Below are 24,526 nucleotides of genomic sequence, written 5' to 3' on the forward strand. Positions count from 1 at the left end.
GACCATAGGCAGTAGCTAACAGAGCACCTTTGGGATTCATCCCCATATGCTTTGTTAATGGCTAGCGTTCTCTGGGCAGGGCTTGCCTCAGCCAAGTGCAAACTGTGCTCCAGAAGAAAAATTATGCCACTAAAATATTTGCTTTTCGCCAAGGCGAGCCAAATGTTTTTGCAACTGTTCATGTGCCTGAGTTATGTGTACTGTAGCTTATGAAATGTAATCCAATTTACATATTACTGATTCCTCAGGGGCCAATAGGTGCTGTGTACAGTGGACGGCTTGCATGGAAATCCTCTTCCCCTCCGTAAATGAACTCTGCCACCACCTGCACCCTCTCGCTGGGCAGAGCGTCCACCCCTCCGTTAGAGCTGCTGTCCTGCGTCAAGTAGTTTTGTGTGTTCAGCTGAAGTCCACAAAAATATATTTCCTTCTGGTTATCCTTTCATGAAATGTATGAATCTCATTAGCATGTTATAATTGGTTCCCCTGGTGCTTGACTGGAAGGGTACTACACAACCAATGCCAAGGTCAGAGGTGCCACTGAGTGCAAACACTCATAATTATAAGTATATAGGCTATATAAGTATCTTAAATGTAGTTTAGACATACAATATGTGCTAAATACATTGGTGTGGAGAGTGGTTTCTTAAAAGTATTATTACTGTGGAGAACACTGACTGGGTAGACATTCTTGTAATTGTTAAATAATTTTAGCAGATGCTTTGGTCTGAAGTACCTTAAAAAACATGAATAATAACATAGATGTAATCCATGACTTCACAGTACTTGGCCGAACTTAAAGACAATGTAATGATCGAGCTAACAATGTCACCTCTTCTCCGGCAGCTGTAAGCCAGTGGCCTCAGAGCTTTGTCTTTGTCATATTGCTAGAGGGGTTACGCCTAACACTTCAAATCAGATGCCTCATCTAGCGTTGATAATGTTGATTCTATTTAAAATGGCAAAATATAACTTTGAATGCACTAAATCATCATTAATGAATCATAACTGAATCATACATGATCTCAATCAGCTCCTGAGTCGTGAAACATCCCAATATTTATTCATCCCAATATTCAGGCACTGTTTGAATGTGACTACTAAAAGTATCCCACATGAACTGGCTAACAAGATGGAGTGGCATCATAAGATGTGTGTTATTGATGTGTGCTAGCAAAAGATGTCAACATGCTCCAGTATAATCACAGCAGCCCTCTATAATGTGTCACTATTATGCCCGAGGACACAACCAAACAGAACAGTTATTAGTAAAATTATAAGGTTCAAATGCATCTTAGGGTAAGTCAAATCAAAGACACAAAACCAGACTTTGCTTAATAAAGAGAAATATATTTATTTACTTATTCATTTATTTTTAATATTTATGTTTAACCAACAGAGTAAAGGAGGAACATACCGTAAATGATAAAAAATGTCCATTTTATGTTTTTTGCCTTTGTATTTCTTTAAATATTACATAAAATAAATAATTTATTTTCTTAAAAGCAGTCAGGTAAAGAAGTTGAGATATTGTTTTCTTAATACAGTGGCTTTGCTTGTTATGATAAAGGTTGTTAGGGTTCTTGTTTATGCTATGGCGCTAGTTTTACTAACCCACCCCGCCCCCCGCCCCCCTGTGCTGAATTCAGGCCTCTGTCTTGTGTCTAAAGCAAGCGCTTCCAGTCAGTGTTTGTAGAACTAGCTGTCCACTGCATCACAGAGCTGTAGTGTCAGTTGGAAAGGCTTCGTATGAGTTAGTAGAATATAAATAGAAAGTATCTGCAGACCAAACACGCACAAATGCAGGCAGGTGATGCACTCTCTGTCCATGGTCTCCGACTTAATGAAAGCCATAAGACGCCAGAGTTTCCCGTCATGATGTTTCTTCTTTTTTTGAAAAAAAAACAAAACAGATTTTGCTTGTTCCTTGTCTTGGTCCAATAGTTTATCCGAACACGGCATTTGGCACAGAAAAAAAAAAATGTGTCGTCTGTGATTTTTTTTTTTTTCTCCTGTGCCAATAACTTAGTAACAACAAATATATGACATCAATCAAGACTCAACCTGTAAGAGTTCCTGCAGTCTCTTTCACATAGCTCCATCCATTTTTAAAATTTCCCACAAAACAACAACAAAAACTTTCAGAACAAGTCTGTCGATATCACTATAATTCTTATGACTGTTGGTGATTCGAAGTCTTTTGTCTCAGTGCAGTTGGCCGTTTTTTTTTTTTTTTTTTCATGTGGACAATGGGGGTCCGCCCTATGACTGGGCGTCCACAGGTATGGGGAGGAAGTGAGTGGCCGTGTTCTTCCTGCGGGTCTTCTTGCCCCGCATGGGCTTGCCGCTTACACTCAGGCCCACAAACATGAACTTCTTCTTGTTCTTGTGCTCAACAGACGCATACGTGTTGTACTTGTTCTCCTCGATCCGCTCTGTCCACATGCAATCCACACCAAACTCCTTCTGCAGAAAACAAATCAGAAAGAAGAGGGCAAATGTCAATGAACTAGCCAGTTAACTGCACTTTTTTCATTTGAGGTTTGGCCAGTGGCGTAAAACTGAGGCCAGATTCTAGAGATTTGGAAAACGTCTGTTGAATTCCCATGTAGTTTCAGATGAGAGTGTGCGATTACGAGGATAAATGCATGATTGGATGCAGCAAAATTCTTTCATGACCTAACAGTGTTTGACACACTCTGGATAATATTTTGATGTGGCTCACTCTGTCGAGCATCCGCACGGAGCGGAGTATGAGGTTGAGAGAAATGGAATTGGTTATCACCCTATCATAGTTTCAAACCCCGACAGAGAGAGCCCCAAGAGCACTCGTCACATGAACCATTTCGAAACATCATCTCCTCTGCCAGACTCAGACTTCCCATATATATTTTTGTCCCATTTCAGGTAACGTCTATAGGGGGGTGGGGGTTGAGAGTCAGGGTGAGAAGGCTGGGGGTTTTGGGGGGGGGGGGGGGGGTAGCAGCACTGGGAACAATGGTGGTGTGGATTGTATTGCCTGCCTTTGAATAGAAGGAAGGTCCATGCAAAAGAAGCATTTCGGGGGAGACTTCTGTATAAGTAAAAGGGTTGTCTCGGCTTACTTTTGAGAAGATGACAGGACTCTCTCTCTCTCACACACACTCAGTTTTTTTCTCTCTCTTTTTCTCTTTTTGGCTTTAACTGAGGCAAACTTCTGCTAGGGGCTTATTCAGTGGCAGTGAAGTGGAACTGTCCGCTGAAAAAAAAGCTGCAGGCATTTTCAAGGGGCTCGGTGACATGAGGAGCCCTGCAACTCTACGTCAACATCAAAGTCCCCGTGTGCAGCCAAGGAGCCCCTACCCCCCCGCGGTCATTTCTCATTGTTTTCACTAAAACTCTTAATCCTAAGAAAATACACATTATGAAATTGTTTCTTCAAATATGGAAATTAGTGTGTTTGTTTTTTAGTCCTTGCAGAATAATGGCCGTTAAAAAAGAAAGCGCAGTGTCAGGTTTGTCCTCTTTACGTTCAATTCTGCCTTAGGATCACATTCTTCATGAATACCATTACTGCTTTTACCACAGGCGTTCTACCACGCTGTTTATATTTAGGTACATTTTATCACTATTGACAGACTGAGATAGACAAGAGTTCCTCATTTTATCTCTCTAAGGGCATTTGGGACCTGAAACCAAATGTGAATTCTAAAGAAAAGTGCACTTACCGCGCCATACAGAGTGCCCTTCTTGGTGAGAGCCAGGTAGTTTGCGCTGTGGAGTCCTCGGATTGCCACAATACCAACCTCCACTGACTTGATTTCAAATATAGCTGTAAAGTAAAACACATAAGTTTAGAAAAGGAGAGGCACAAGGATTACATTTGCTGTGTTGTGATGGTTTCTGGTAGTGACCATAAATACACCCATCCTCATCAGCAGGATTCAAATTCATTGACAATTAATCCCATCACATTTAATCCCATCATCCAGTCATTAAAAAAACAAAGTAGGTGAAAAAGAAAAAAATGAATGAAGGAATGAGGAAAAGACAGAAAGACTTGATGGGCAATGACTACTGTACATGCCAAAACTGACAGTGGTAGAGCTCATCCACAGTATTTTCAACTTTCCATCATTATTGGATTATTTCCATCATTATCCTTGATTATTGGAATATTTTTTAAAAACATAAATATATATAATATTCCAGCACTAAATCTGTTCTTCCTCAGGGCTAGATCCAGTGGTTTGGTGACAGTGTTTGGAAGTCTGGTTAGTTTACACTGGTCACTGCCAGTTTTCTGCTTCCCCTGTGGTCGCAGAAGATGCTCCCAACTCACGGTGCTTTTGAAATCCCTCGGCAGAGCACTGTTTTTTCTTTACTCGTTGCAGTTGCGCCGTCCCAACATGATCCCTCCTCATGCAACCACAAAGCCCAGAGCGGCGCGGGCTCCCTGTTGCCTGGTTTGCGCTCGCACAGAACATGAACGAACGAACAAATGAACACACGCACACACACACACAACTGGTCCAGTTTATCACTGAACTGACACACATAAAGCCCTCTGTGCCACATTTTGGCTGAGTTCTGTGTAAACACATGGTTACATACCAAGATGCATGCGTACACATACATATGCACAGACATGAATATGAAAAACATATATTGTACGCACAAATAGAAAGAGATGTACACACACACACACACACACACTCTGTACATGCACACAATGATGTTCTATTTTGTTTTTATTCTGAAGCAAAATGGCAGCCTGAAGTGCCATATCAGCTTGCAGGCTGCAGTTCCGCTCAGCCATTATACCAGTAGTGATTTGGGTTGTGGTAACCATTATGGTTTTCCCCCTCATAAAGTGAAGTACATAAACCCATCAAGGTTATAGGGGGATAAGCCAAAAAGCCCAACTGTGAAAGGAGGCGGTTTTCATTGTGGGCAGGTGGGGTGATCAGGGAAGCTGCCTGTACCAGAGCCCGAGTTCAGAGGTCACCAGATGACCTTTGACAAATCCAGGCATTTATCACACAGTGCTGAGATGTAACTCAGTGGCGTAGTCTAGTTAGCTGTAGTGGATATACTGTGATGTAGTAGTTAACAGTACGGTGATCAACCCCAAATGTTAATACATATCCTTGACTACTGCGTAGTCCTGCGTAAGACATCATATCTTCATATGTTGTGGGGCGCCCGACGCAGTGACCTCTGTTGCTTTTCTAGGTGCTCTGGGTTCAGTGGCAGGGACAGGAGACAATGGTGAATACTGAATACACTGAGTAAGATAATAACTGACTGCACAGCAGCGTGTTCAGCAGGCCGAGACCAAAACTTCCTCTGGGATATTTGTACATTTTTCTGTTTCGACATCATTTGGCTATCCACTTTGCATATGATGTGAATACTGGGTGAATCCACAATGTTTTTTTATAATCATTCCCTATTTAATTTAGACTAATTTAATACTCATATGAAGGCCACTCTTTCTGAGCCTGTAACGGGAGCTCTCAGAATAAGCCACGCTGGACACTGATAAATGCTATTTACTCAACTCCCAGTGAGCCACATTATCAAACTGTGCTTGACATACTTAAAGCAACACCAAAGAACTTTCCCTCTGTCGCACGCACGCTATTTGTTTATCCAGCACCGGCTTTGCAAATAACAATGTCCACAGACATGGTAGAATATGTTGCATGATTTATGTAAGTACGATGTATTGCGACATCAAACGCAAGTCAAATTTGTAGTTTCTTATGTCTCATTCCATCGAACTACAGATCCGCTACCCGATCTGGCAAACTTACATAGTGCGGTTATAGCCGATAGAGGGCTGCGAAGCGAATGCAATAGTGCCGTTCACCCTGTTACAAGTTGATGAACCACTGAAACGATTTTGGAAACATTATTTTAAGGTACAAAAAACTCTTTGGTGTTGCTTTAAAGGTCAAAATAATTGAGATCTTTTCGCTTGATCTCTAATGGCATCAGTGCTCAGTCGGGTTAACCTGTAGGCTGCTGCTGTGTAATCTGCACCTGTGAAGCGGTGACACAGGCGCCGTAAATGCCGCACAACTGAGGGATTAGGCTAGATTTGGGAGCGCTCCCTCTACTCGGAATCAAGTTCCCGGCATTGAGCAGGAGGGTGTGTGTGTGTGTGTGTGTGTGTGTGTGTGGTGAGAGGGGTTAGAGTGGGGGGTGGAGGTCGTAAGGGAATCTGGTCTGTTCCCCTCTCCCCTCCCTCGCCTCAGGTTCACAGAGCACCGAGAAGGAGAGAGATGGAGGGATGGAGAGAGAAAGAGAGAGGAGGAATGAGTGAAAAGAGGGTGGGCGTGGAGGGGGGCAGAAACTGGATGACCAAATCAGTGGGATTAGAGGAGAATAATCCCTGATCAAAGAGCTGCAACCCCGGGCCCCAGCGCTGAACTGGCCAGATGATGAGAATGCATGTGGATGCTGACACACAAGAACAACAAGGCAGCAAACAGATGTACAGATGTTCATTCAGACAAGCGACACACGCATGGGAAAGCACACACATACGCTCTCACACACACACACATAAATGAACAGACACACACATGCACACGTTTGCATCTCCCTCCAAACAAAAATATTCACCTTCATGCTTATTGTACACAAATATACACACACCCGCAACCAACAAACACACCTGTTGAACGGGGCAACGAAACATTGACATCCACCTTCTAGCGGATGGCAGGCCTTTGAAGGCAACCATGTCAAAGCAGCTATGTACGCCCTCCTCTGTCAAAGCACCTGTTTTAGACGTTTGCCTTGGCCCGTTTGATGTGGTTCAGCTGAATCAAAACAGCAATTCTTTATGACCCCCTTGCCAGTCACCTGAACATCAACCCTGTCCGCAGCCGCCCGAGTTGAAAGGCAAGTTTTGCAACAAAAGGATAACATTGGGGAAGCAGAGAGGCAACACTGGGATCCTCTGTGGGATCCTGGCATGTTCAGACTGCAGTTGAAGAGCCTTGTACTACTTTTAGCTTATTTTTTTCTTCTCTTTGTCTGCCTTCTCTCTTTCCATCTGTGTGTGTGTGCGTGTGTGTCTGCTTGCCTTTGGCACAGAGCCAAACCCTTTACGTTTTGGTTATTTACTAAAAGCTGACTTTATAGAAATAGTTCAAATGTTTTATGACCTTATACCTTAAGTGCACAAACCACAGTTTTCTTTTTCACAAGAAATAAAAAAAACTGGGTGCTTGCATTTTGGAGTCAACATTTTTCAGACATTACCTCGAACACCTGTATGAGTAACAGGTTTACAGTTTTATGTGCCATATTTACAAAAGCGCACCATGTGGCCATTTAGCAGTCAGCCGCAAATGTAACAGACACCCTGGAGAAGCATTGCAATGATTGATATGACTATCCCTTTTTTTACCAGAAAGCTGATTAATTCAGAGGTGTATTCTTGGCAAAACAGGTGCATTGCAATGCTTACATGATGAATCATTCAATTCCAATGCCAAGTGCTTTCTATTCTTCTCCTTGCCACCCCCTCTAATCCAAGAATTTTATCGTGGCACATGACTGAAAGAATAAAAATGTGTACAAATTTGTTTTACGGTGCAGCACAATCCTAAAGCGTGTCCCTGTTTACTGTATGTCTTTCTTTCTTCTCTTCCATTCCATTCCTAGTGGCATCTCAGCTTACAGCTGCTAACAGTAAAGGAAGCCCAGTCCGTACATGTGTTCAACCTGCAGCTTTCTCCACTGCTACAGGCACCACATATGGTTTTTTCCTTGCCCCCCCCCCCCTTTGGGTTAGCATCCAGCAGACCTCATCCCCATGGTGGCTCGGTCTAGACCAGGTCCTTTGGTGGTCCACAGCGGACCGTCTGTGGTCTGGTATGTGAGCTCAAGCGCACCACTCTCTCTCTCTCTCTCTCTCTCTCTCTCTCTTTCTCTTTCTCTCTCTCTCTCTCCCCCTTTCTCTGCAGACCTGGCTTCTGCTCCAGGCTCTGTTGGTGGCCCCAGCTCTCTTGGCAGGGTGACAGGGCTCGCGTTATCGCATCTTGTGATAATTACGAAAACCCCGCAGCCTCGTAGCTGGAGCGCGGGGGCTTGCGCCTGCATGGTCTCCCTCCGCACACAGGCCTGAGATGCTTGAAGGTGGGCTGGGAGGGGTAGTAAGGAGACCCCTATAGGCCCCTCAGGTCCCACATGCGCTCATGTGTTTGGGGAAAGCTGAAACGATATCAGACGGGCGGGCACGCTTGGAGATCTGCTGTGCAGGCAAAGGCATTCATCTCATCTTTGGTGTGTTTGGGTGTGTGTATGAGGGAGGAGGGAGGGATGGAGGGAGAGAGAGAGAGAGAGAGAGAGAAAAAAAAGAAAAAAGAGAAAGAAGAAAACAACAGCATAGAACAGAAAACCAAAAGATACAACATATATCGAGAAAACGCAATGGAGTGAAAGAGGGATATAGACAAATAGGCCAAGAGACAGAACCAATGAGTAATATCAACCTAAACCCAGAAAAACGTTATTTACCGTTCACCTTTACGGCAACCCACCCCACCCTCTCTGTATGGCTAATAGTCCTGGGAACCCTGAGGTGTGTAGCCTGTGACAGACATGTCTTTTCAGTTAGCCCCCTACCACCCCCCCCCCCCCCCCCCCCTGCTCCCCACAGTTCCTGGGCCATAAAGGCAACACAGAGGCTCCATTAAAAGTCGTGATTACCAGTGACCCCGTGTTGCCTCCTGATGACAGTCACTTGCACCTTTGATCTGGCCTCAGCAGGCCCACGGCTCCTAGGGGCTCTGGGCCATCACTGGACGGCTCAACGTGGGCCAGGGGGACTAACCACACTCCCCCTCACACACACACACACACACACCTCCCCGCCTAAAGCTTTTCCTGCTTCAATGTGGTAAGGAGTGACTTTTTAGATGAATTTGAGTTCAGGGGGGGTTGAGGGTTGGGGATTGGTGGGGGGTGGGGGGGGGGTCTGTGAAAGTGTTTCCGCAGTTTATCTTTGAGTCTTTTGAAGATTTTTTTCACCTTTTTATGGCAATAGTTCGTTGTTCACTCTGGCAACGGTGTGTGAGAATGAAGCTGGGAGGGGGGCAAAAATGGCACAGGGTGGCTGTAAAATGCCTGTGTTGTTTCAGTAAAAAGAAAAATCTGCGGGCCACACATCATTTGACTTTGGACCTTAATGATGCATTTTTCGGGGAATGCTGTTCCCAATTGAGCTCTTGATATTTTCATATTGTCTGTGCTGATTCACTGCAAAACTAACAGAACCAGTCCACATTCCTTGTGATGTTTTGAAAAAAATTGATGTTTGCCACAACAATTAATTCCTTTCCCCTCTGGTAAAGACCTCTAGCTGCCCAAGTCTGACCAATGTGTGAACCCCTGTACAGTTTAAATATATACAGTACAAGTAGTAAAATTAGATATATAAACCACTTGTAGTTATAGCATTCACAATGGTACATGCACAGAGTGTGAAATCATTTGATCTGCACAGTGCAAAGCCTGTCAGCCCTGAAGATATTATCGTCAGTGTTTCATTATGTGATTCAAGAGAGAGAGAGAGCCAAGCCATTTAAGCAGGGTGAACTGTTTCTGTGCACAGCATCAGAAACACAAGTGTATATACATAGGGGAATTTTAAGGCGTGTTGGATCTATAAGTTAACCCTGAGGCAGGAAAAATGTCTTACTTAATGCAATTGTAGACTCACAGATCCAATTCCATTGAAGCGTTGTGAAACAACTGTGTACTACGGGATGTGCTTTATAAAAACATCTGTGAATGTAGCATGATGTGGTGTTGCATACTGCATACCATATGAGTATGGAGCAGCGATCCCCCTGCTTTGCATTGACACGTGCCAATTTGTTGAGGGAGAGGTGAGAGAGACTGCTCAAAGCATGCTGTTTCCATCAAAACTGAGCACATATATATCTATCTTTAGTGTCTGCACCTCTACTGTGTAATATGTTACCTTTTCTTAGATGGCCTGTTGGTGTCCATGACATCAGAAACATTACATCGGAACCATACTATGCGGCTGGATGTAATTTTGAATCTGGCCATAAAACACACACGTTCTCTTCAGCGGGAGAATAAAAAAAAAATGCTGCGTATTAAATTGGTTTTAAATGGCCAACCTTTTTTTCTTCCACAAGATAGCATTAAATTTCTTTTGGGCAGAATGTCAACATTTTCATGGTTGGGTATTAGCTTACCAGCTGAATCATTTTACCACTATTTGTTTTGTCATTGCAGCTTTGGCTCGCGCAATTCTCTGGCGGTTTGAAGAAGAGAGTATCGTTGAACTATAAAGAAAATAAAAATATCCCTTGTGACTAATTTTCAACATACTCCCCGTGCAGTGTTTAAGAAAGGATAACAGTAACAGTGATATTGCGGTTGCCTTAGATTTAAAACCTGTACTAAAATGTCAGAAAAGTGATGCTCCAAGAGGAAAATGGGGTCCTGGAGAAAATCCTTTATGACATGGTGTGTTAGCGGAATCTTAACAGTCCAAGAGCGAAAGCCACGATGACAAGCTAAACTCATAGCATCAGTAAGTAATCTCCTCATGTAAACAAACTTATACATTTCATCCCTATACCACTTGTGTCATATTGAGAAGATGCATCCCTTTCCACTCAGAAGTAGTTTCACCATAGCACAACAGCTTTGTTATGCTGTGCCTGCATATGACAAAGATTATGACCTCAAGTCAGCAAATCAGCCTGGTCTTGTGTAAAAATCCAAAACATACATGGGCGCACAAACACACACACTCTCACACTCACACACACACACACACACTCACACACACACACTGGCGCACAGACGCAGATACACAGCCATGGTCACACATACACACACTCACACACATACTCACGCAAATCCACAAACACATGCAATCACACAAACACACACACACACATTTGCATCTACACTCGCACATACATACACACTGTGTCGGTAAACAGACTCCAGCCTTCTCTTAAATGTCAGAGCAGGCACCCATCTGAATGGGCGCCGGAGCAAGCCAGTGTGGGAACGTGTTGCATTAGTGGCCTGTAAAGTTCTGGTGGAGGGGCGGGTGTAGGGGGGGGGCGGCAGGATCTGTGACGGATAAGATCCAGGGCTCCTGGTCCCGCCACCAATTGCCTTAGGACAAGCAAGCCCCCCCACCCTCTTTCTCCCCACGCACACACTCCCCCAGACTCCATGCCTCTTGCGCACGCAATGTATAATTAGCCAGCATTCCTGCCTACCTCTTTTAAAACAGGCCGACCAGATGCGTCCCTGGTCAGATCGCTGGTCTCACTTCGCTACCTTTGATGGTTCCATCTGACTAACCTCCTCCTCCCTTCTCCTTCCAAACCCACCCACCCACCCCCATCCCATTTCAGCCGCCTCCCCCTCCATCTCCCCTCACCAGTTACAGCTCCACTCCACTGGCTTGTACTGGCTCTGGAGGAAATGAGAGAGATACTTGCTGGAGGTAAAAACTCACCCCTTCTTCTTTTCCACTACAGCCTGCATTTACACCACGTCCCATTAAACAAGATGGATGTCCGGTGTGTGAGAGTGCGTGCGGCACACTTCGAGCAGACAGGCCCTCCTGCATGTTGGCCATGGGGAGTGTGGTGGTGGGAGTGTGATGGTGGGGCCTGTAATGAAGCGTGGGGTCACCGCGACCGGGGCTTGGGCCAAAGCTCAGGCTCACAGGATGCTGAAAGAGGGAATAGATGCTGGGGTGGTCCGTTTTACCCAATGGCCAAAGTGTTATGTGAAAATCTTATTGAGACCAAATGCTCATCCACCTTCCCATAATCAGTTCTGCAGTGCACTGTTGGCTAGTGGCCTGTCTCTGGCATGTGGACTACCAGTTTATTGCACATTCACCAATGCAGGGTAGAGACTACAGCCCTTTGTCTTTGATGCAAGGTAACTCGGACATTAGTCTTATATAACATAAACACACCATATATAAACATGGTGCTTCCAGGCTGTCTCGTGCATGTTCTTGGTATGCTTCTCAACACATGAAGCACCACTTGAGGGCTATTTAGCTGGTCCATGTGCTCTGAGTAGGATAAATCTCTCTCTCTCCCCCCCCCCTTGCTTTCTCTCCCCCTCTCTATTTCTCTCCCTCTCTCCTCTTTTATCACTGCATTTATATATCCCTGCAGTGTGTCTGGCAGGTGGCAGAGAGGCCTTAAAATGAAATATCCATGTTTGGATCCAAAAGGGAAACAGAGTTTGGATAGGTGGCTGGGATGGGCTCTTTCACGACTCTATGGACTCCTCCGAGGAGAGCTGATCTGTCTTGAGCCTCTCAACATCTTAAGATCAAGCATGTCTTCCAAACCTGACAGAACAACATGCATTATATTATGTGGTTTTGCCTAAATTGCATTCCCATACAATTAACAGATTCTGCACCATGACCTCACTAATAATAAAATGAATACACAAGAAGCTCAAATGGACTCAAATGGATTCTTGAACCTGGATTCTATACAGCAAGGACAGCAATGAGGAAACCCTGTGTAAACCCTGTCTGAGGTTGTTATCAAAACCCCACAGAGAAGATATTGTCACCAGCAATAGAAATGAATATGACCAACTAAGACATGAATATGTCTGGAATAATCAATCTGCATACATAAATAATCACAAACATGAATCCTTCCACTGAGACATAAACCTCAACCTACCTCTCACACATGGAGATTCATGCATAACATTCAGAGACACTCAGGCATGTGCGTGCATCCTCCCCTGCCCAAAGGCTTCACAGGGCCTCAGGCACTAAACCCTGAGAGTAGGAAATGTTCTCTGGATGTGTTCTCGGTGTTCTGGAGAGAACAAGACCCAGCGCTGGACAAAAAGAGTTCATTGACGACGACTATAGTTTACAGAGAGTTCAAAAGCCCGGCTGAGTGACAGATGAATGAGATGGCCACTCGGTTCAGCGGAGTTATGTCAATGTGGTCCGCTCGATAAATCTGTGTTTTATTCAACCCAACCCATCCAGACAATCCTGCGATTGTGTGATTGACGGATGGGCGACTGTGACGGGCGAAAATCAGAGCTGGGCAACAAGCCCTGGGCTTTCAGCGGCTCAAAGCGAGCCGAGATGCATGAGACAGGGGTTGGGGGGTGGGGTGGGTTAGGGAAGCGACTGTGACTCCGAGCGCGACGCCTCAACTTCCTGCGGCCCTCTTGAGTCTGGTCTAATAGAAACCGCATGGAAAAACACGTTCAACCTTCTTGCACTGCGTATTTGAATTTCTCAAACCGAAAAGCTATATCGGAACATAAGACCGCACAAAGCGAACCCAGTTTCCTATTGGGGTCTTGGAGTTATATAAATAAGAAGTTCAGGCGAGTTCAGTTTAGAGGAAATTCAAAGAGGATTCACCACCTCTTGCTCAAGACATGTCAAAGCTTATAAACCAAACAATAACGCCTTTGCCAATCAGGGGGCGGTGCACACACACACTCTTTTTCTGCCCCGTGTCTGTTAGCAATCATGGGAACCACGACGATAGTGGGGGGAGACAGTGGTGTTCCTTCCCAGTTCTCGCCATGGCAGAAATGGTCGTCACTGCTAAGTAATGAGGTCAGGGGTTACATATACATCTGGTCCTTCATACCTCTGAGGTGAACTCTTGGCCGGGTAGAAAGAAGGCATTAAGTCGATAAGAAGATGCTGAGTGTCACTGACCTAATTAGTATCCCCCATGATGAGAGTTTGTCTGTGCATGGGGGGAACTTCTGTTGTCCTCTGATTTGCTTTGGTCCTGCTTTTCCCTTGAAAGAAGGTACAGGACTGAGAGAGATTTTTTGGAGCACCTGGATTTAGAAGATAAACATGAACCTCATACACAGCAAATTCAATCAATCTCAGTCTTCTCTGATCTTCAAACTGCTCAGCCTCATCCACAGATCATTGAGATACTATATCTCAAATGGCATCAGATAGATTAAACCACAACATTGGAGAGAGAGACCCTGTGGCCAGGGATCACCATGAGATGCTCTCTCTTAGGGCTTTCAGATATAAGTATAACTTCCGGAGGATATGCGGAGGTTTGTCAAACGGAGGTCCTACCCTTCGGATGATTCAGACATGATGCTAACCTGCAGACCTTATACTGACCTTATACGGACCTATGTGTGAACGACATATACGCACATTACAGAATCTCTGTGTGGTTGTTGAGTGAGGGGTGGGGGTTTGTAGAGTTCACAAGAGGCGAGATATGACGCAGAATATATGCGGCCGCTGTCACAGCTGCTGTTTGTTTACAAAGTGTATGCATTATGTAGGCTAAAGAAGAAAAATCTATTGTGCGTAGGCTAATACTTGAAGTAGTCACGTGAAATTGAAATTGACCTACTGTACAGTATTTGTATGTGTGCTTCGAATAAACACATCTGTTTTCAAAGTTATGTAGCAGAATTACTTGGCTATGAAACCCCAAATCTTCGTTCGAGAGAGCATGCATGAACTTTATGGTACCAGCCAATTCAGTAAGCTAACTCAAGACTTCAAGGCCATCATATACAACGTTTTTAGCAACAAACAAAATACTAACATAACAGTGAAGTGGTTCGTTTTTTCATGGTTTATTTTTCCAAAAGCATCCTCTCCCCATGTGTCTATTGCATTTACGTAAGGAGCTTGGAACAAAGTTGGGTTTTCTTCGTTTTCATTTTCTCTAGGCATATTTATGCTCAACAAATATCAGCGAGCTCAGCAGTGAGGTCATGAGAAGGCTATCAATGAACAGAAAACCGACTGTGTTGGCTAACAATTGATTAAATACTCCTGTTATTGTCGTCAACAATGTCGCTGTAGGCTACTGCCTTTTCAGTGCCTTCTGCTTATGATAATTCGGTCTTTTGAATTCGTTTGGCCTTGCGATGCAGTTGTAGGCTACTTGCCGTTCCCTTCATGTGTTCTACCACAATGCTGTCTGCCCTCATGGACAATAGCATGATGTCTGCATCTTTCCAGGTCGGAGATTTTCTGGACAGCACTATGCCACTCCATCATAACACTGGCATTTAAGTCAGATTTAACCACATGGACGCATGAAAGAAACGTCACCGACACGCCCTCTCACTAGGTGTGAATTTTAACCGCATGTTCTACGCTTCGTTCAGACACAGCACATTCACATAATGTCTGGAGGAAATACTAGGGGGGGAGTAGTAGAACAACCGGCTAAATTCGGACTTCCATATGACCGGTTGTGATTCAGATATACGGCCCCACCGTTTAACATCCACAGAACCTCCGGTCTTACATGTATACATGTATGTCTGAAAGCGCTTTCTGACTTCTCGGCCACTGCGGCCTGGTTTTGATAACTTGAACTGCGAACAAACTGTTTTTTGTCCCTTTGAAGGGGTTGATTTAAAGATGGCCTGCTGGAACACTGTAAAACTTATTTTACTGGACATGATGTAACACAACAAGAGTTCTATGAAAGAATGGGGGACGAGGAAGACGCAAACACAATAGGACAGACAGAAACATTATGCAATGCTGTCTGCTTTGTGTTTGATATGTTGTCTGGAGGCATCTTTTCCCCCCTAAAGATCCAAACCAATGAGCTAATTCAGACCAAATGACTGCAGAACCACCTTGACCACCAGCAGCCAATGATATAAATTACGAGCTGTTAAAATGAATTGTTGAAATACCTGGAGTAAAACCACAGCAACGTCCTTCATATACCACCATCCTCACTGCACATCACTGAGGCTTCATAAAAAAATGTCCTGCATTTTGAAGATTCCTCTCACAGAAAATCTGTCAAGCTATTTATCAGAGTGAGAGAAAGTCTATGAAGATGCTGAGGTCAAATGGAATGAAAAGAAACATTGACACTAACCTTTTGTACATCAACCACTCCCCATAAGTCACTTTTATTGCTTGTGTGGTTGGGATTTCCCACGAGGGCCATAAATGGGCACTATAACCACTGAAAAAGGAAGAGAGAGAGAGAGAGAAGGATGGAGAGAGGGAGAGAGAAAAATAACAGGCACAAGAGAGTGCCATCCATGCAGCTGGGACGGGAGCCGTACTTATAAATTCACACGTTCGGAACACATGGCCTTTCCATGGCCAAAGTATGGTGTCAGTCATGCGCCGCTGATTATACACACTGTGGCTAGAAACTGCCTGAGCCGTCAGTTGTCAGAAGGCAGGAAATAAAGAAATGTTGTGGTGACAGAATACAAAAAAAAAAAACCTACAGAATTATTGTTTTTAATTTGCTCGCAATACATGATTTTAATTGCGTTTTGATATGTTGCACTGACGGGTAAAATAAACGGAGGGAACAGAGTTATTATGCCTCTGCAAATGTCATGAGTTGCAGTCCAAAGAGAAATTTACAGTGAAAAAACTTGGTTATTGCTCAAGGCAGGATCACAGCTTTGAACGGTGTTATTTTAGAATACTAGTGCGTCTACAAATCATAGACTTGCTTTTATAGAGGCAGACGATGGTCAAGTACGGTCTGTCGAGCATCAAACTAGACGACCGAGCCAAGATGTTAGCACTGATTTTCATCTTCTATGCTCTAATGTTTGCTTGCTGAATGGGGCTTGTTTAAATATGATGATTGATTCTCTCTTGAGGGTCTTCAGAACGTGTATGGTAGTTGATCCAGTGATTTCCACCACTGGTTTTCACATCTGCTCTGGTTGGCTCATTGCTTTACAGTGGTCTACATCTACCTCTCTAAATGGTGAACTGGATAATCAGTGTATTATGCTAGTGTTTCCTCTACAGAGACACTAATTTCCTCTACAAGACACTAATCTAATCTTATCTTACCATCTGACTTCAAGCATTTACATCTACTATTAGGAGTATCTCAGAAGTATCTCCTGTGGTGGTATTTATAATTATTTTCTTGTCCTCTCAGTAACACATTCCATGTATAAAGGACCAAAAGTGCTCTCCATAAAGTGCACCTATGCCCAAATTGCATTTCACTGCCTAATCATTATCGTACATCATACATTAGAGGAGGGATATGGCTGTATTGCTGCAGTGTCACAGCAACATTCCCCTCTACAAAGTGAACCGGATTTGGGCACACTAAGCAGTGAGTAATGGAGTGCTTCGGCCTCAGATGTATGATGCATGCAAATCTCCTGCCATTATTGAGCCCTCGCAGACTGCCCTCCACATCAGACTCACTCGCCTCTCCTGCAGCCTGACGGGAGCAATTGATTTTGGCTCTGAAACACCTAGCGCTAACAAGGATCATCTGTACCCGTGATTGACCAGCATTAGATTAGGGTGACCCCACAATGGGGCGGGATGGGGGAGAAATGGCTGTCGGCCTGATTCTCTCCGTTTGATGTGGGAGCCACAAAACGACAAAACTGATTGGGGAGAGGACCTGTGTGCTCCGGGCTTTTTTGTGATCCAACCGGGAGTTGAACCCTTGGCTGCAGTGCCCTCAATCAGAGCTGTCAAGCCGTTAATGATGCTCATTAGGCCCCTTCTCCTTCTGAGCAGCATTTAACTTTCATCTGCAGTTTTTAAAAAACTCTCACCATAATGATCAAACAGGTTTTGACTCATGTTTTCGATTTACCATTAAGTGCATGTTTTTTTTTTCCAACTTTTTTTTACACAAATGAATACAAACAATCCTGAGATACAGGATGGAGTAGACCATGTTCATTTCTTTTGTTTTTGTCTTTTTTAAGACTTTCTTTCTCTATCTTATATTCCTTTCTCTTCTTTTTCTTTTTGTGAAAGGCCATGCAGAACAGAGGTGCACACCACCACCGGTGCCATGCTCATTCAGAGATATCTTAGGGGAGACGAGCTTCCGAGAGAAAGAAAAAACAACAATGTGATACTGAGCAGATGGGTTCTGAAAGGGAATCGAACAATATGGGTAGGATTGGATTTCAAACAGCACATAGGTCTTTTGTGGAAAGAGGAGGAGAGAGGCAAAGGGAGAGAGAGAGGAAGAGTGGGGGGGGGGGGGGGGGCTAGGGTTGAAGTGAGCTTCGTCAGAATGTTTAAACAATACCTCTGATTCAGGAATTGCAACATCAAACCGCCAAGCCACCTTGTCATACCAAATCCATCAAATGCACACAAGTAGAGCACACATCTGCACACTTGAACATTGATTTTTCTTGATGTGACTGACCAGGGCGCTAACACTTAAAAGACCAGACACCACTAACACCCCCTTTCCCCCCTACCTCCACCCCCACCCGAATCTAAGCCATCCGGCTTTGAACAGATATCACAGACTCGTTAAAGACCAGACACAGGGTCTAAATTGTCCTTGCGGTTTTGTCCGCGTAGACATTACATGGCTCTTTTAATTAGCACACGCTCTCATCTTCCTCCTCAGACCCCCTGAATGCATAAACAGTGAGCCCCCGTACACACCGACATCAAAGTCCCAGTCGTCTGCGCGCTCAAACAGCCTGCAATTTGGAAGGCAGGCGCTCTCCAGCCAAGCTGTATGATCCACCCCCCATCCCCCCACCCCAAGCGTAATGACATGGTATTAGGACAGGAGCTGCTGTACAAATTGTAATCCATAAAATGGATGGAGGGCCCCAATAATATGTTAACATGGAACATTACACAGTATGAGACGGCCTCTAATTGTAAATCATTTTTGCATAGCCGGGACATGGGCTTATGACTGAATGACTTATGACTGAGGTGTTGCTCAGCCTCTGTGGGACACACTTCTGGGTGAAAGGCGACCCAGTGAGCAGTTCATGGCAGTTGAATGGACTGTTCTTAAGTTTTGCTGAAAAGACTAAAAGTTATGAAGTTGAAAAGCAGGCTGGAGAGGATATAATGGGAGACTGTGTGAGGCAGCAACCACCTACAGTCCTCTGCCATCTCGTCTGCATAGCTCATTAAGCTTTGGCATCATTCTCAGGACTCCATCATCCGCGTTTATGACTGGACAAATACACAGAAAACACCACAAACACACATACTGTACACACACACACACACTGATGACCTTGCAAAACGTACCGCACACACAGACACAGACATACGCACACACGCACACACACACACCTACAGTCATACAAACACTAACCACAAACGCAGACATGCTCATCCACCCATGCATGCACACAAACACACACACATATACACACTGACAGGACAGACACAACCAATGAATTACCAATTTAGTCTATACAGTCAAAACCTCTCACGTACTGTATATTTGACGATAAAAGCTCTTCAAAAATAATCTGATTATACCAACAGTATCTTACTCAGAGGTTTTCATACAGTTTATCTCCCACTGTGAGGGGGATTCACTAGGTGCAGATTGACATGCCAAGTTCTCTCCCTTCACTTAATTCCTCATTCCCTTATGGTTTACAGTGTTACTCTGCAAATATCGCTGTTCTGACAGACTCTGGTTCTGTGTGCGCGGCTAGATCGGCACGCATTCTTTTCACACGTTCCCTGTTTTGTTTTGGATGTTGGGGGCAGCAAAAAAGGCAGCTCTCTCAGGCGCCTGCGATCGGGGCGTCTGATTTCTCGGCAAATACACAGAGGACGGCTTATCGTATCACTGTTGCGCCAGGAAAATTCAGGCCCAATCTGTTTCACTCTTTCCTTTTTATTTCCCGCACCTCTTTTTCCTTTTCTTTCCATTCACCCAAAATATCTTGATGGAACCAAGTACACCGAGAACGCTGCTGCTACCTTGTGGGGGCGCGAGGTCCTTTCGCAATCGGACAAGCGAACCTGCCCCGACCCAGTACAAACGAGCGGGAAAGAACGACAGGGATCTAATGTGTTTTGGAGAGATTACTCATTCACCACCATAAGCAGCTCCTCTCTCTCTCTCACCCTCTTGCTCTCCCTTTCTCTTTACCCCCCCACAGACATTCCAAGGCCCTAGCCACACTTAAGATGTTTAAAGTGGATGCAGCCGGCATGTGCATTCCCCCTCTGATACTTGCGGTGCATCAGGCGGGAACATTATTGCCAGTACGGCCTGTGCCTTCAGGTCACTGTGGGAGCTAATGACAACCGCATTATATTCACATGTGGTAAGTCACTGGCAAGGACCCCAAACATGAGGGTGAGGGGGCGAAGGGGGCTGGTACAGGATGGGGGGTGGGGTGGTGGTGGTTAGGTTGGGGGTTGCTTTTCCACCTCTGAAGTTGAGTCATATTGCGCAGTACAGAAATAAAAAGTGAACTTACTTACACTTACACTGTAACACATTTGGGCACACAACATGCATCAACACACTAACATGGGAATTGTGGAGAGACGAGCTGTTTGAATGAAATCTCCTGTAATGCCTTGTTCATCTTCTGTTTCCACTCTGTGCTTCAGTGGTACTGTACAAATTTGTGATTAGCAAACTTCACTTTTTGCAACTTGCAAAATTTGCTGCAATTAATATACACTATGTTTAATTGCCAGATGCATGTATTGTGCATTCACAAGAGAGAGAGAGAGAGAGAGAGAAAGGAGGCTAATTGAAATACCTACAGCCATGTCGCACTTAAGCCCAATGTCTGAGTCTCTGCGTCTGAAATGCTGCCCCATGCACATGGGCCCCATATGTCAAAAGCCTTTTTTATTAGGGCAGTGTGCGCCCAACACACACTCATGGAAACGCACGTGGGGGGGGGGGGGGGTGTGGTAGCCAGGTGCTGTGCTGAGCAAGCGAGAAGGGGTGAGGTGGGATGAGATGGGGTTGTTAGTGGACAGTTACCAATAACAGAAAAAAAAGTGCACGGCACCCAGAGAAGTGTTGAGTTTACAATTAAATGACAGTGGAGGGAGAAGGGACATATTGTTTACATGTGGTGTAAGACTGAAGCAAGCAGGAACATGTGTGTGTGTGTCTCTCTGTGTTTGTGTGTGTGTGTGTGCGCGCGTGCTTGTGTGTGTGTGTGTGTGTGCGGATACGTGTTTCTGGCACAAGCCAAGAATTTGTTCACTGAAGTACTTCACATATCTGAAGGCTGAAGTGGTAATGGTATAAAGTAAGCATCACAACCCAGTGATAACAATAACCATGGCATTTTGTCTCATCCCTGAGAAACTCCTTTTTTGTTTGTTTGAGAGCAGAGGGCTCCTCTGGTAATATTTAATTGTTTCCAGCAGAATTGCTCCGAATGAGAACTTTGCTCTGAAACTTTAAGCACAAACATGCCGTGGTGCTTGGCTTTCCAAAGGCCCTGCACTGCACACGCAAAAGCAACTCCAAACAGTCCGCCTGGTGCCCACTGTAATACCAGGTAAGGTTCTTATTATCTGTGGATGTTTGGGAGTCAAAAGGGGGGAAAAAAGTAAAAGGAAGAAAAAAAATCAAAGGAAATGGGAGGGAAAGCAGTGCCCATTCTAGTGGAAAAAATACCCCCCCCCCCCTGCCTCTATAGAACCCACCTGTGGGTGAAAGTACACCACAATCAGTTACGATACATGCACATGAAAATTAGAAATGGGAGAGAGAGAGGATGAAAAAGAGAGAGTGAAGACAAAAAAAACGTTTACTCACTGAACGGGTCCTTGTCATTCTTGGTGCCATTGACCTTCCCGTTTTTATCAATCCTGAGAAAGAACTTCTGGTAGGAGAAGAGCTTTCTCTTGCGGACATCCCCCTGCAGATGGTCGTAGCTGCGCACGTGCCGGCCCACCACCGCCGTCGCAGAGGACGCGCCGCTGCTGCTGTGGTCGTCAGGGCTACGGGGCGAGCGCGTGGACCGGTGGCCATCGTGGCAGGAGGCGGCGGGCAGTGCGCTCAGGGCCAGGAAGAGCAGCAGCAGCAGCAGGACGCAGGAGGACGAGGAGGAGGATGGGGAGGATGAGGACGAGGACGAGGACGACGACGACGAAGGAGATGATGAAGATGAGAAGAGGCAGGACAGCGGACCAGAGCAGGCGACGGCACCTTTAGTCACTTTCCATCTGCACATTGTACTGGAGAATGGACGAGGACTGGGAAGAGCCTCACAGAAAGGACCATGCTGGAGAGCTGGATGGGAGAAAGGTGTAGGTGGTGGTGGCCGCAGCAGCGGCGGCGGAGAGCGGAGACTGCGGCCGGCGGAGGCTTCGCTCGGGACGGACGTTGCGGCGGATGAAACTGACCCGGTGGCGGCGGCTTGTTACGCTGGCTCTGAAGTTGAAGCGGGTTCCCCTCGTGTCCGAAAGGAATGTGTCAACATCCATAACGTGGGGGTGCCTCCGATGGTGAGGGGGGGGAGAGTACCGTCACCTCTCACCCTGCTTGCTTACTCCTGTCCCCCCTCCAAGGAGTTGTTCTTGCTCACTCGTCTCTCTTGTGTAAAATCCACACGGGAACTTTTTTGCACCTCTCTGATGATGAAGTGGTGGTAAATGAGGAATAGATGGAGAAATGGAACACAAGGTAAAAAATGTCCTAAAGCAAATATTTTCTGAAGAGACAACAAAAAGGAGAAAATCTATAAAAAAAAATAAAAAAAGATCAAATCTGTTCTAAATGAAAAACTTAAGACAATCCAGAGTTTGTGAACGAGGGAGAAGAGAAAAAGAAAGAAGGCTCCTTGCTCTGCTCTTGCTTTTCTTCAGCGGGCTCTCTCTGAAGTATCTGTAACTGAGCCACTGCGCCTCTCCGTGTGTCTCTGTCCGCTCTCCTTCTGTCCCACTGGGAGTGTACCTCTCTCTCTCTCACTCACTACCCTCCCTCTCTCTCTATCTCTGGCGGTGCGTCCCAGGCTGTGTGTGTGTGTGCGCGGCGCGCGTGTGTGTGTGTACAGCCGATCTCTCCCCGTCGGTCTGTAAACTGACTGAGCCGTGCCACTCTTCTCACCTTATGTATCCCGCGCTGGCCCCCAGATGTAATCTCCCTCTGCTAATAGGCAGTCTATGAAAACCAGTCAGTTGCCTTTGATGGTCTAACATGTGCGTGTGCGTGTCTCTCTCTCTCTCTCTCTCTCTCTCTCTCTCAGAGTGTGTGTGTTTTGTTTGCTTGTGTGTGTCAGAATGAAGGGGTGGGGGGATAGAGAGGGGCATTTCTCTCTCTCTCTACGTCTCTCTCACTCCCTTTCCCCTACCACCTCTCTCTCTCTCTCTCTCTCTCTCTCTCTCTCTTCCAGCCCCTCCTACCAGTGTAAGTTCCATTCAGGCTGTACGCCTGTAGAGCGCTTTCCTCCACAGAACAGGTCTCCTGTCCACCCCTCTCTCTTTCCTTTACTCTCCCTCCCTCCCTCCCTCTCTCTCTTTCTCTCTCTCTCTCTTTCTGTTCTTTCTGGCCTCCTCTAATGCCCTGCTCCCTCTTGGCATGTGAGTTCTTATCTAAGACACCTGGAGCTGATTGCTGTTTATTTCCTCATTTGCACTGAGTCTTCCCTTGTACTTTTATCTTTTTATTCTTGGTGCTTTTGAAGAAGTTGTTGTCTCTCTGGTGATCTTGTGTGTGTGTGTGTGTGTGTGTGTGTGTGTGTGTGTGTGTGTGGTTTTTCAAATCTGTTGTCTCTTAATTTTATGTACTTGAGGACATTTTCCATCAGAACAATAGCAGAAAACATGATAAACTGTATGTCAGAATATCCATTAGAGTATGAGAAAAGCACTCAAAAGTCATCCCCCCCTTTTAAAAAGAAACATAAATCTACTGCTTCACTAGAAAGACCAAGAAAGACAGAGAGAGAGAAGGGGGAGAGAAGGAGGAGAGCAGGCGTGTGTGAGGGGCTGAGAAAACGAGAGAAAGCTCCCTGTCGTCTCAGAGAAGCTCGTCCACCGGTGGAGTCTGGAGCATGGGTCTGCTGTGTTTGTTGTTTAATTTCCTTTTCACATTGTCAGACAAAACCATATCCCCGGTCTTCTCCATTCCCCTGCCTACCTATTGAGCAGCTCCTGTTTTCAGTGGTTTTAACATGACCAAGCTCTGCCACTTGCCAAGGAAATGTCATCCATATCATGCTCCGAGCGGTCTCCCATTTGCCGCTCTCTGTCTCAAAGGCTCAGGAACGTAAAGTATGGCATGAAAATTGTCATGGGATTGCCAAATGTATTTGTTTTCCTCATCTGACCACAGAATGCCCAAAAGCAGAGAGAAAGTGATGCTGACTAAACAAGCAAAACATTTGCCGATTGAATTACGACATCTTGCATAAGATTATTGAGTTCACTCAACTCATTGAGTGCTTTCAAATGTTTTCCTTTCTTTTTACTGTCTCCTGTTTACTAGTATCTCATTTATAACAAAGCAACAACCCACAGTTTCTTCTGATTCCATAACATTGTTACCTACACTACGCTGACTGGTCAGTTTTGTGCGTCACTGTGGTCCTCTGGAATCTTTATCATTCTGAGAAGGGAAGAGAACCTGAAAGAGCCAAAAGACACATGAACCCATGAAGAGTGGGGTGGGGTGTGTGTGTGTGTGTGTGTAGGGGGGGGGGGGGGGGGGGGTTGTGGTGCTGAGGGAGTGGAGAGAGGGAACATCTGTTACCTCCCCAAAACACTGCC

General features: G+C 45.3%; 1 protein-coding gene across 1 annotated transcript; it reads right to left on the bottom strand.

The window, feature by feature from the left end:
- Window positions 1–1,329: 1,329 nt before the first annotated feature.
- Window positions 1,330–23,012, bottom strand: fgf10a (fibroblast growth factor 10a). The gene is made up of 3 exons (XM_042060322.1): window positions 21,573–23,012; window positions 3,708–3,811; window positions 1,330–2,466 (listed from the first exon to the last, which is right to left on the bottom strand). The coding sequence occupies exons 1-3, from the start codon at window positions 21,988–21,990 to the stop codon at window positions 2,263–2,265; spliced, it is 726 nt and encodes a 241-aa protein (XP_041916256.1). The 5' UTR covers window positions 21,991–23,012; the 3' UTR covers window positions 1,330–2,262.
- Between the last annotated feature and the right edge of the window lie 1,514 nt (window positions 23,013–24,526).

This window comes from Alosa sapidissima, chromosome 13 (assembly GCF_018492685.1).
Source record: "Alosa sapidissima isolate fAloSap1 chromosome 13, fAloSap1.pri, whole genome shotgun sequence".
In the NCBI taxonomy this organism is placed as follows: Eukaryota; Metazoa; Chordata; class Actinopteri; order Clupeiformes; family Clupeidae; genus Alosa; species Alosa sapidissima.

Coding starts and splice junctions, on each gene's coding strand:
- fgf10a (XM_042060322.1), bottom strand. CDS start 21,990: ATGTGCAGATGGAAAGTGACTAAAGGTGCCGTCGCCTGCTCTGGTCCG. Junction 3,812..21,572: donor GAATGACAAGGACCCGTTCA/GTGAGTAAACGT, acceptor TTTACTTTACAG/CTATATTTGAAATCAAGTCA. Junction 2,467..3,707: donor AGGGCACTCTGTATGGCGCG/GTAAGTGCACTT, acceptor TGTTTTCTGCAG/AAGGAGTTTGGTGTGGATTG.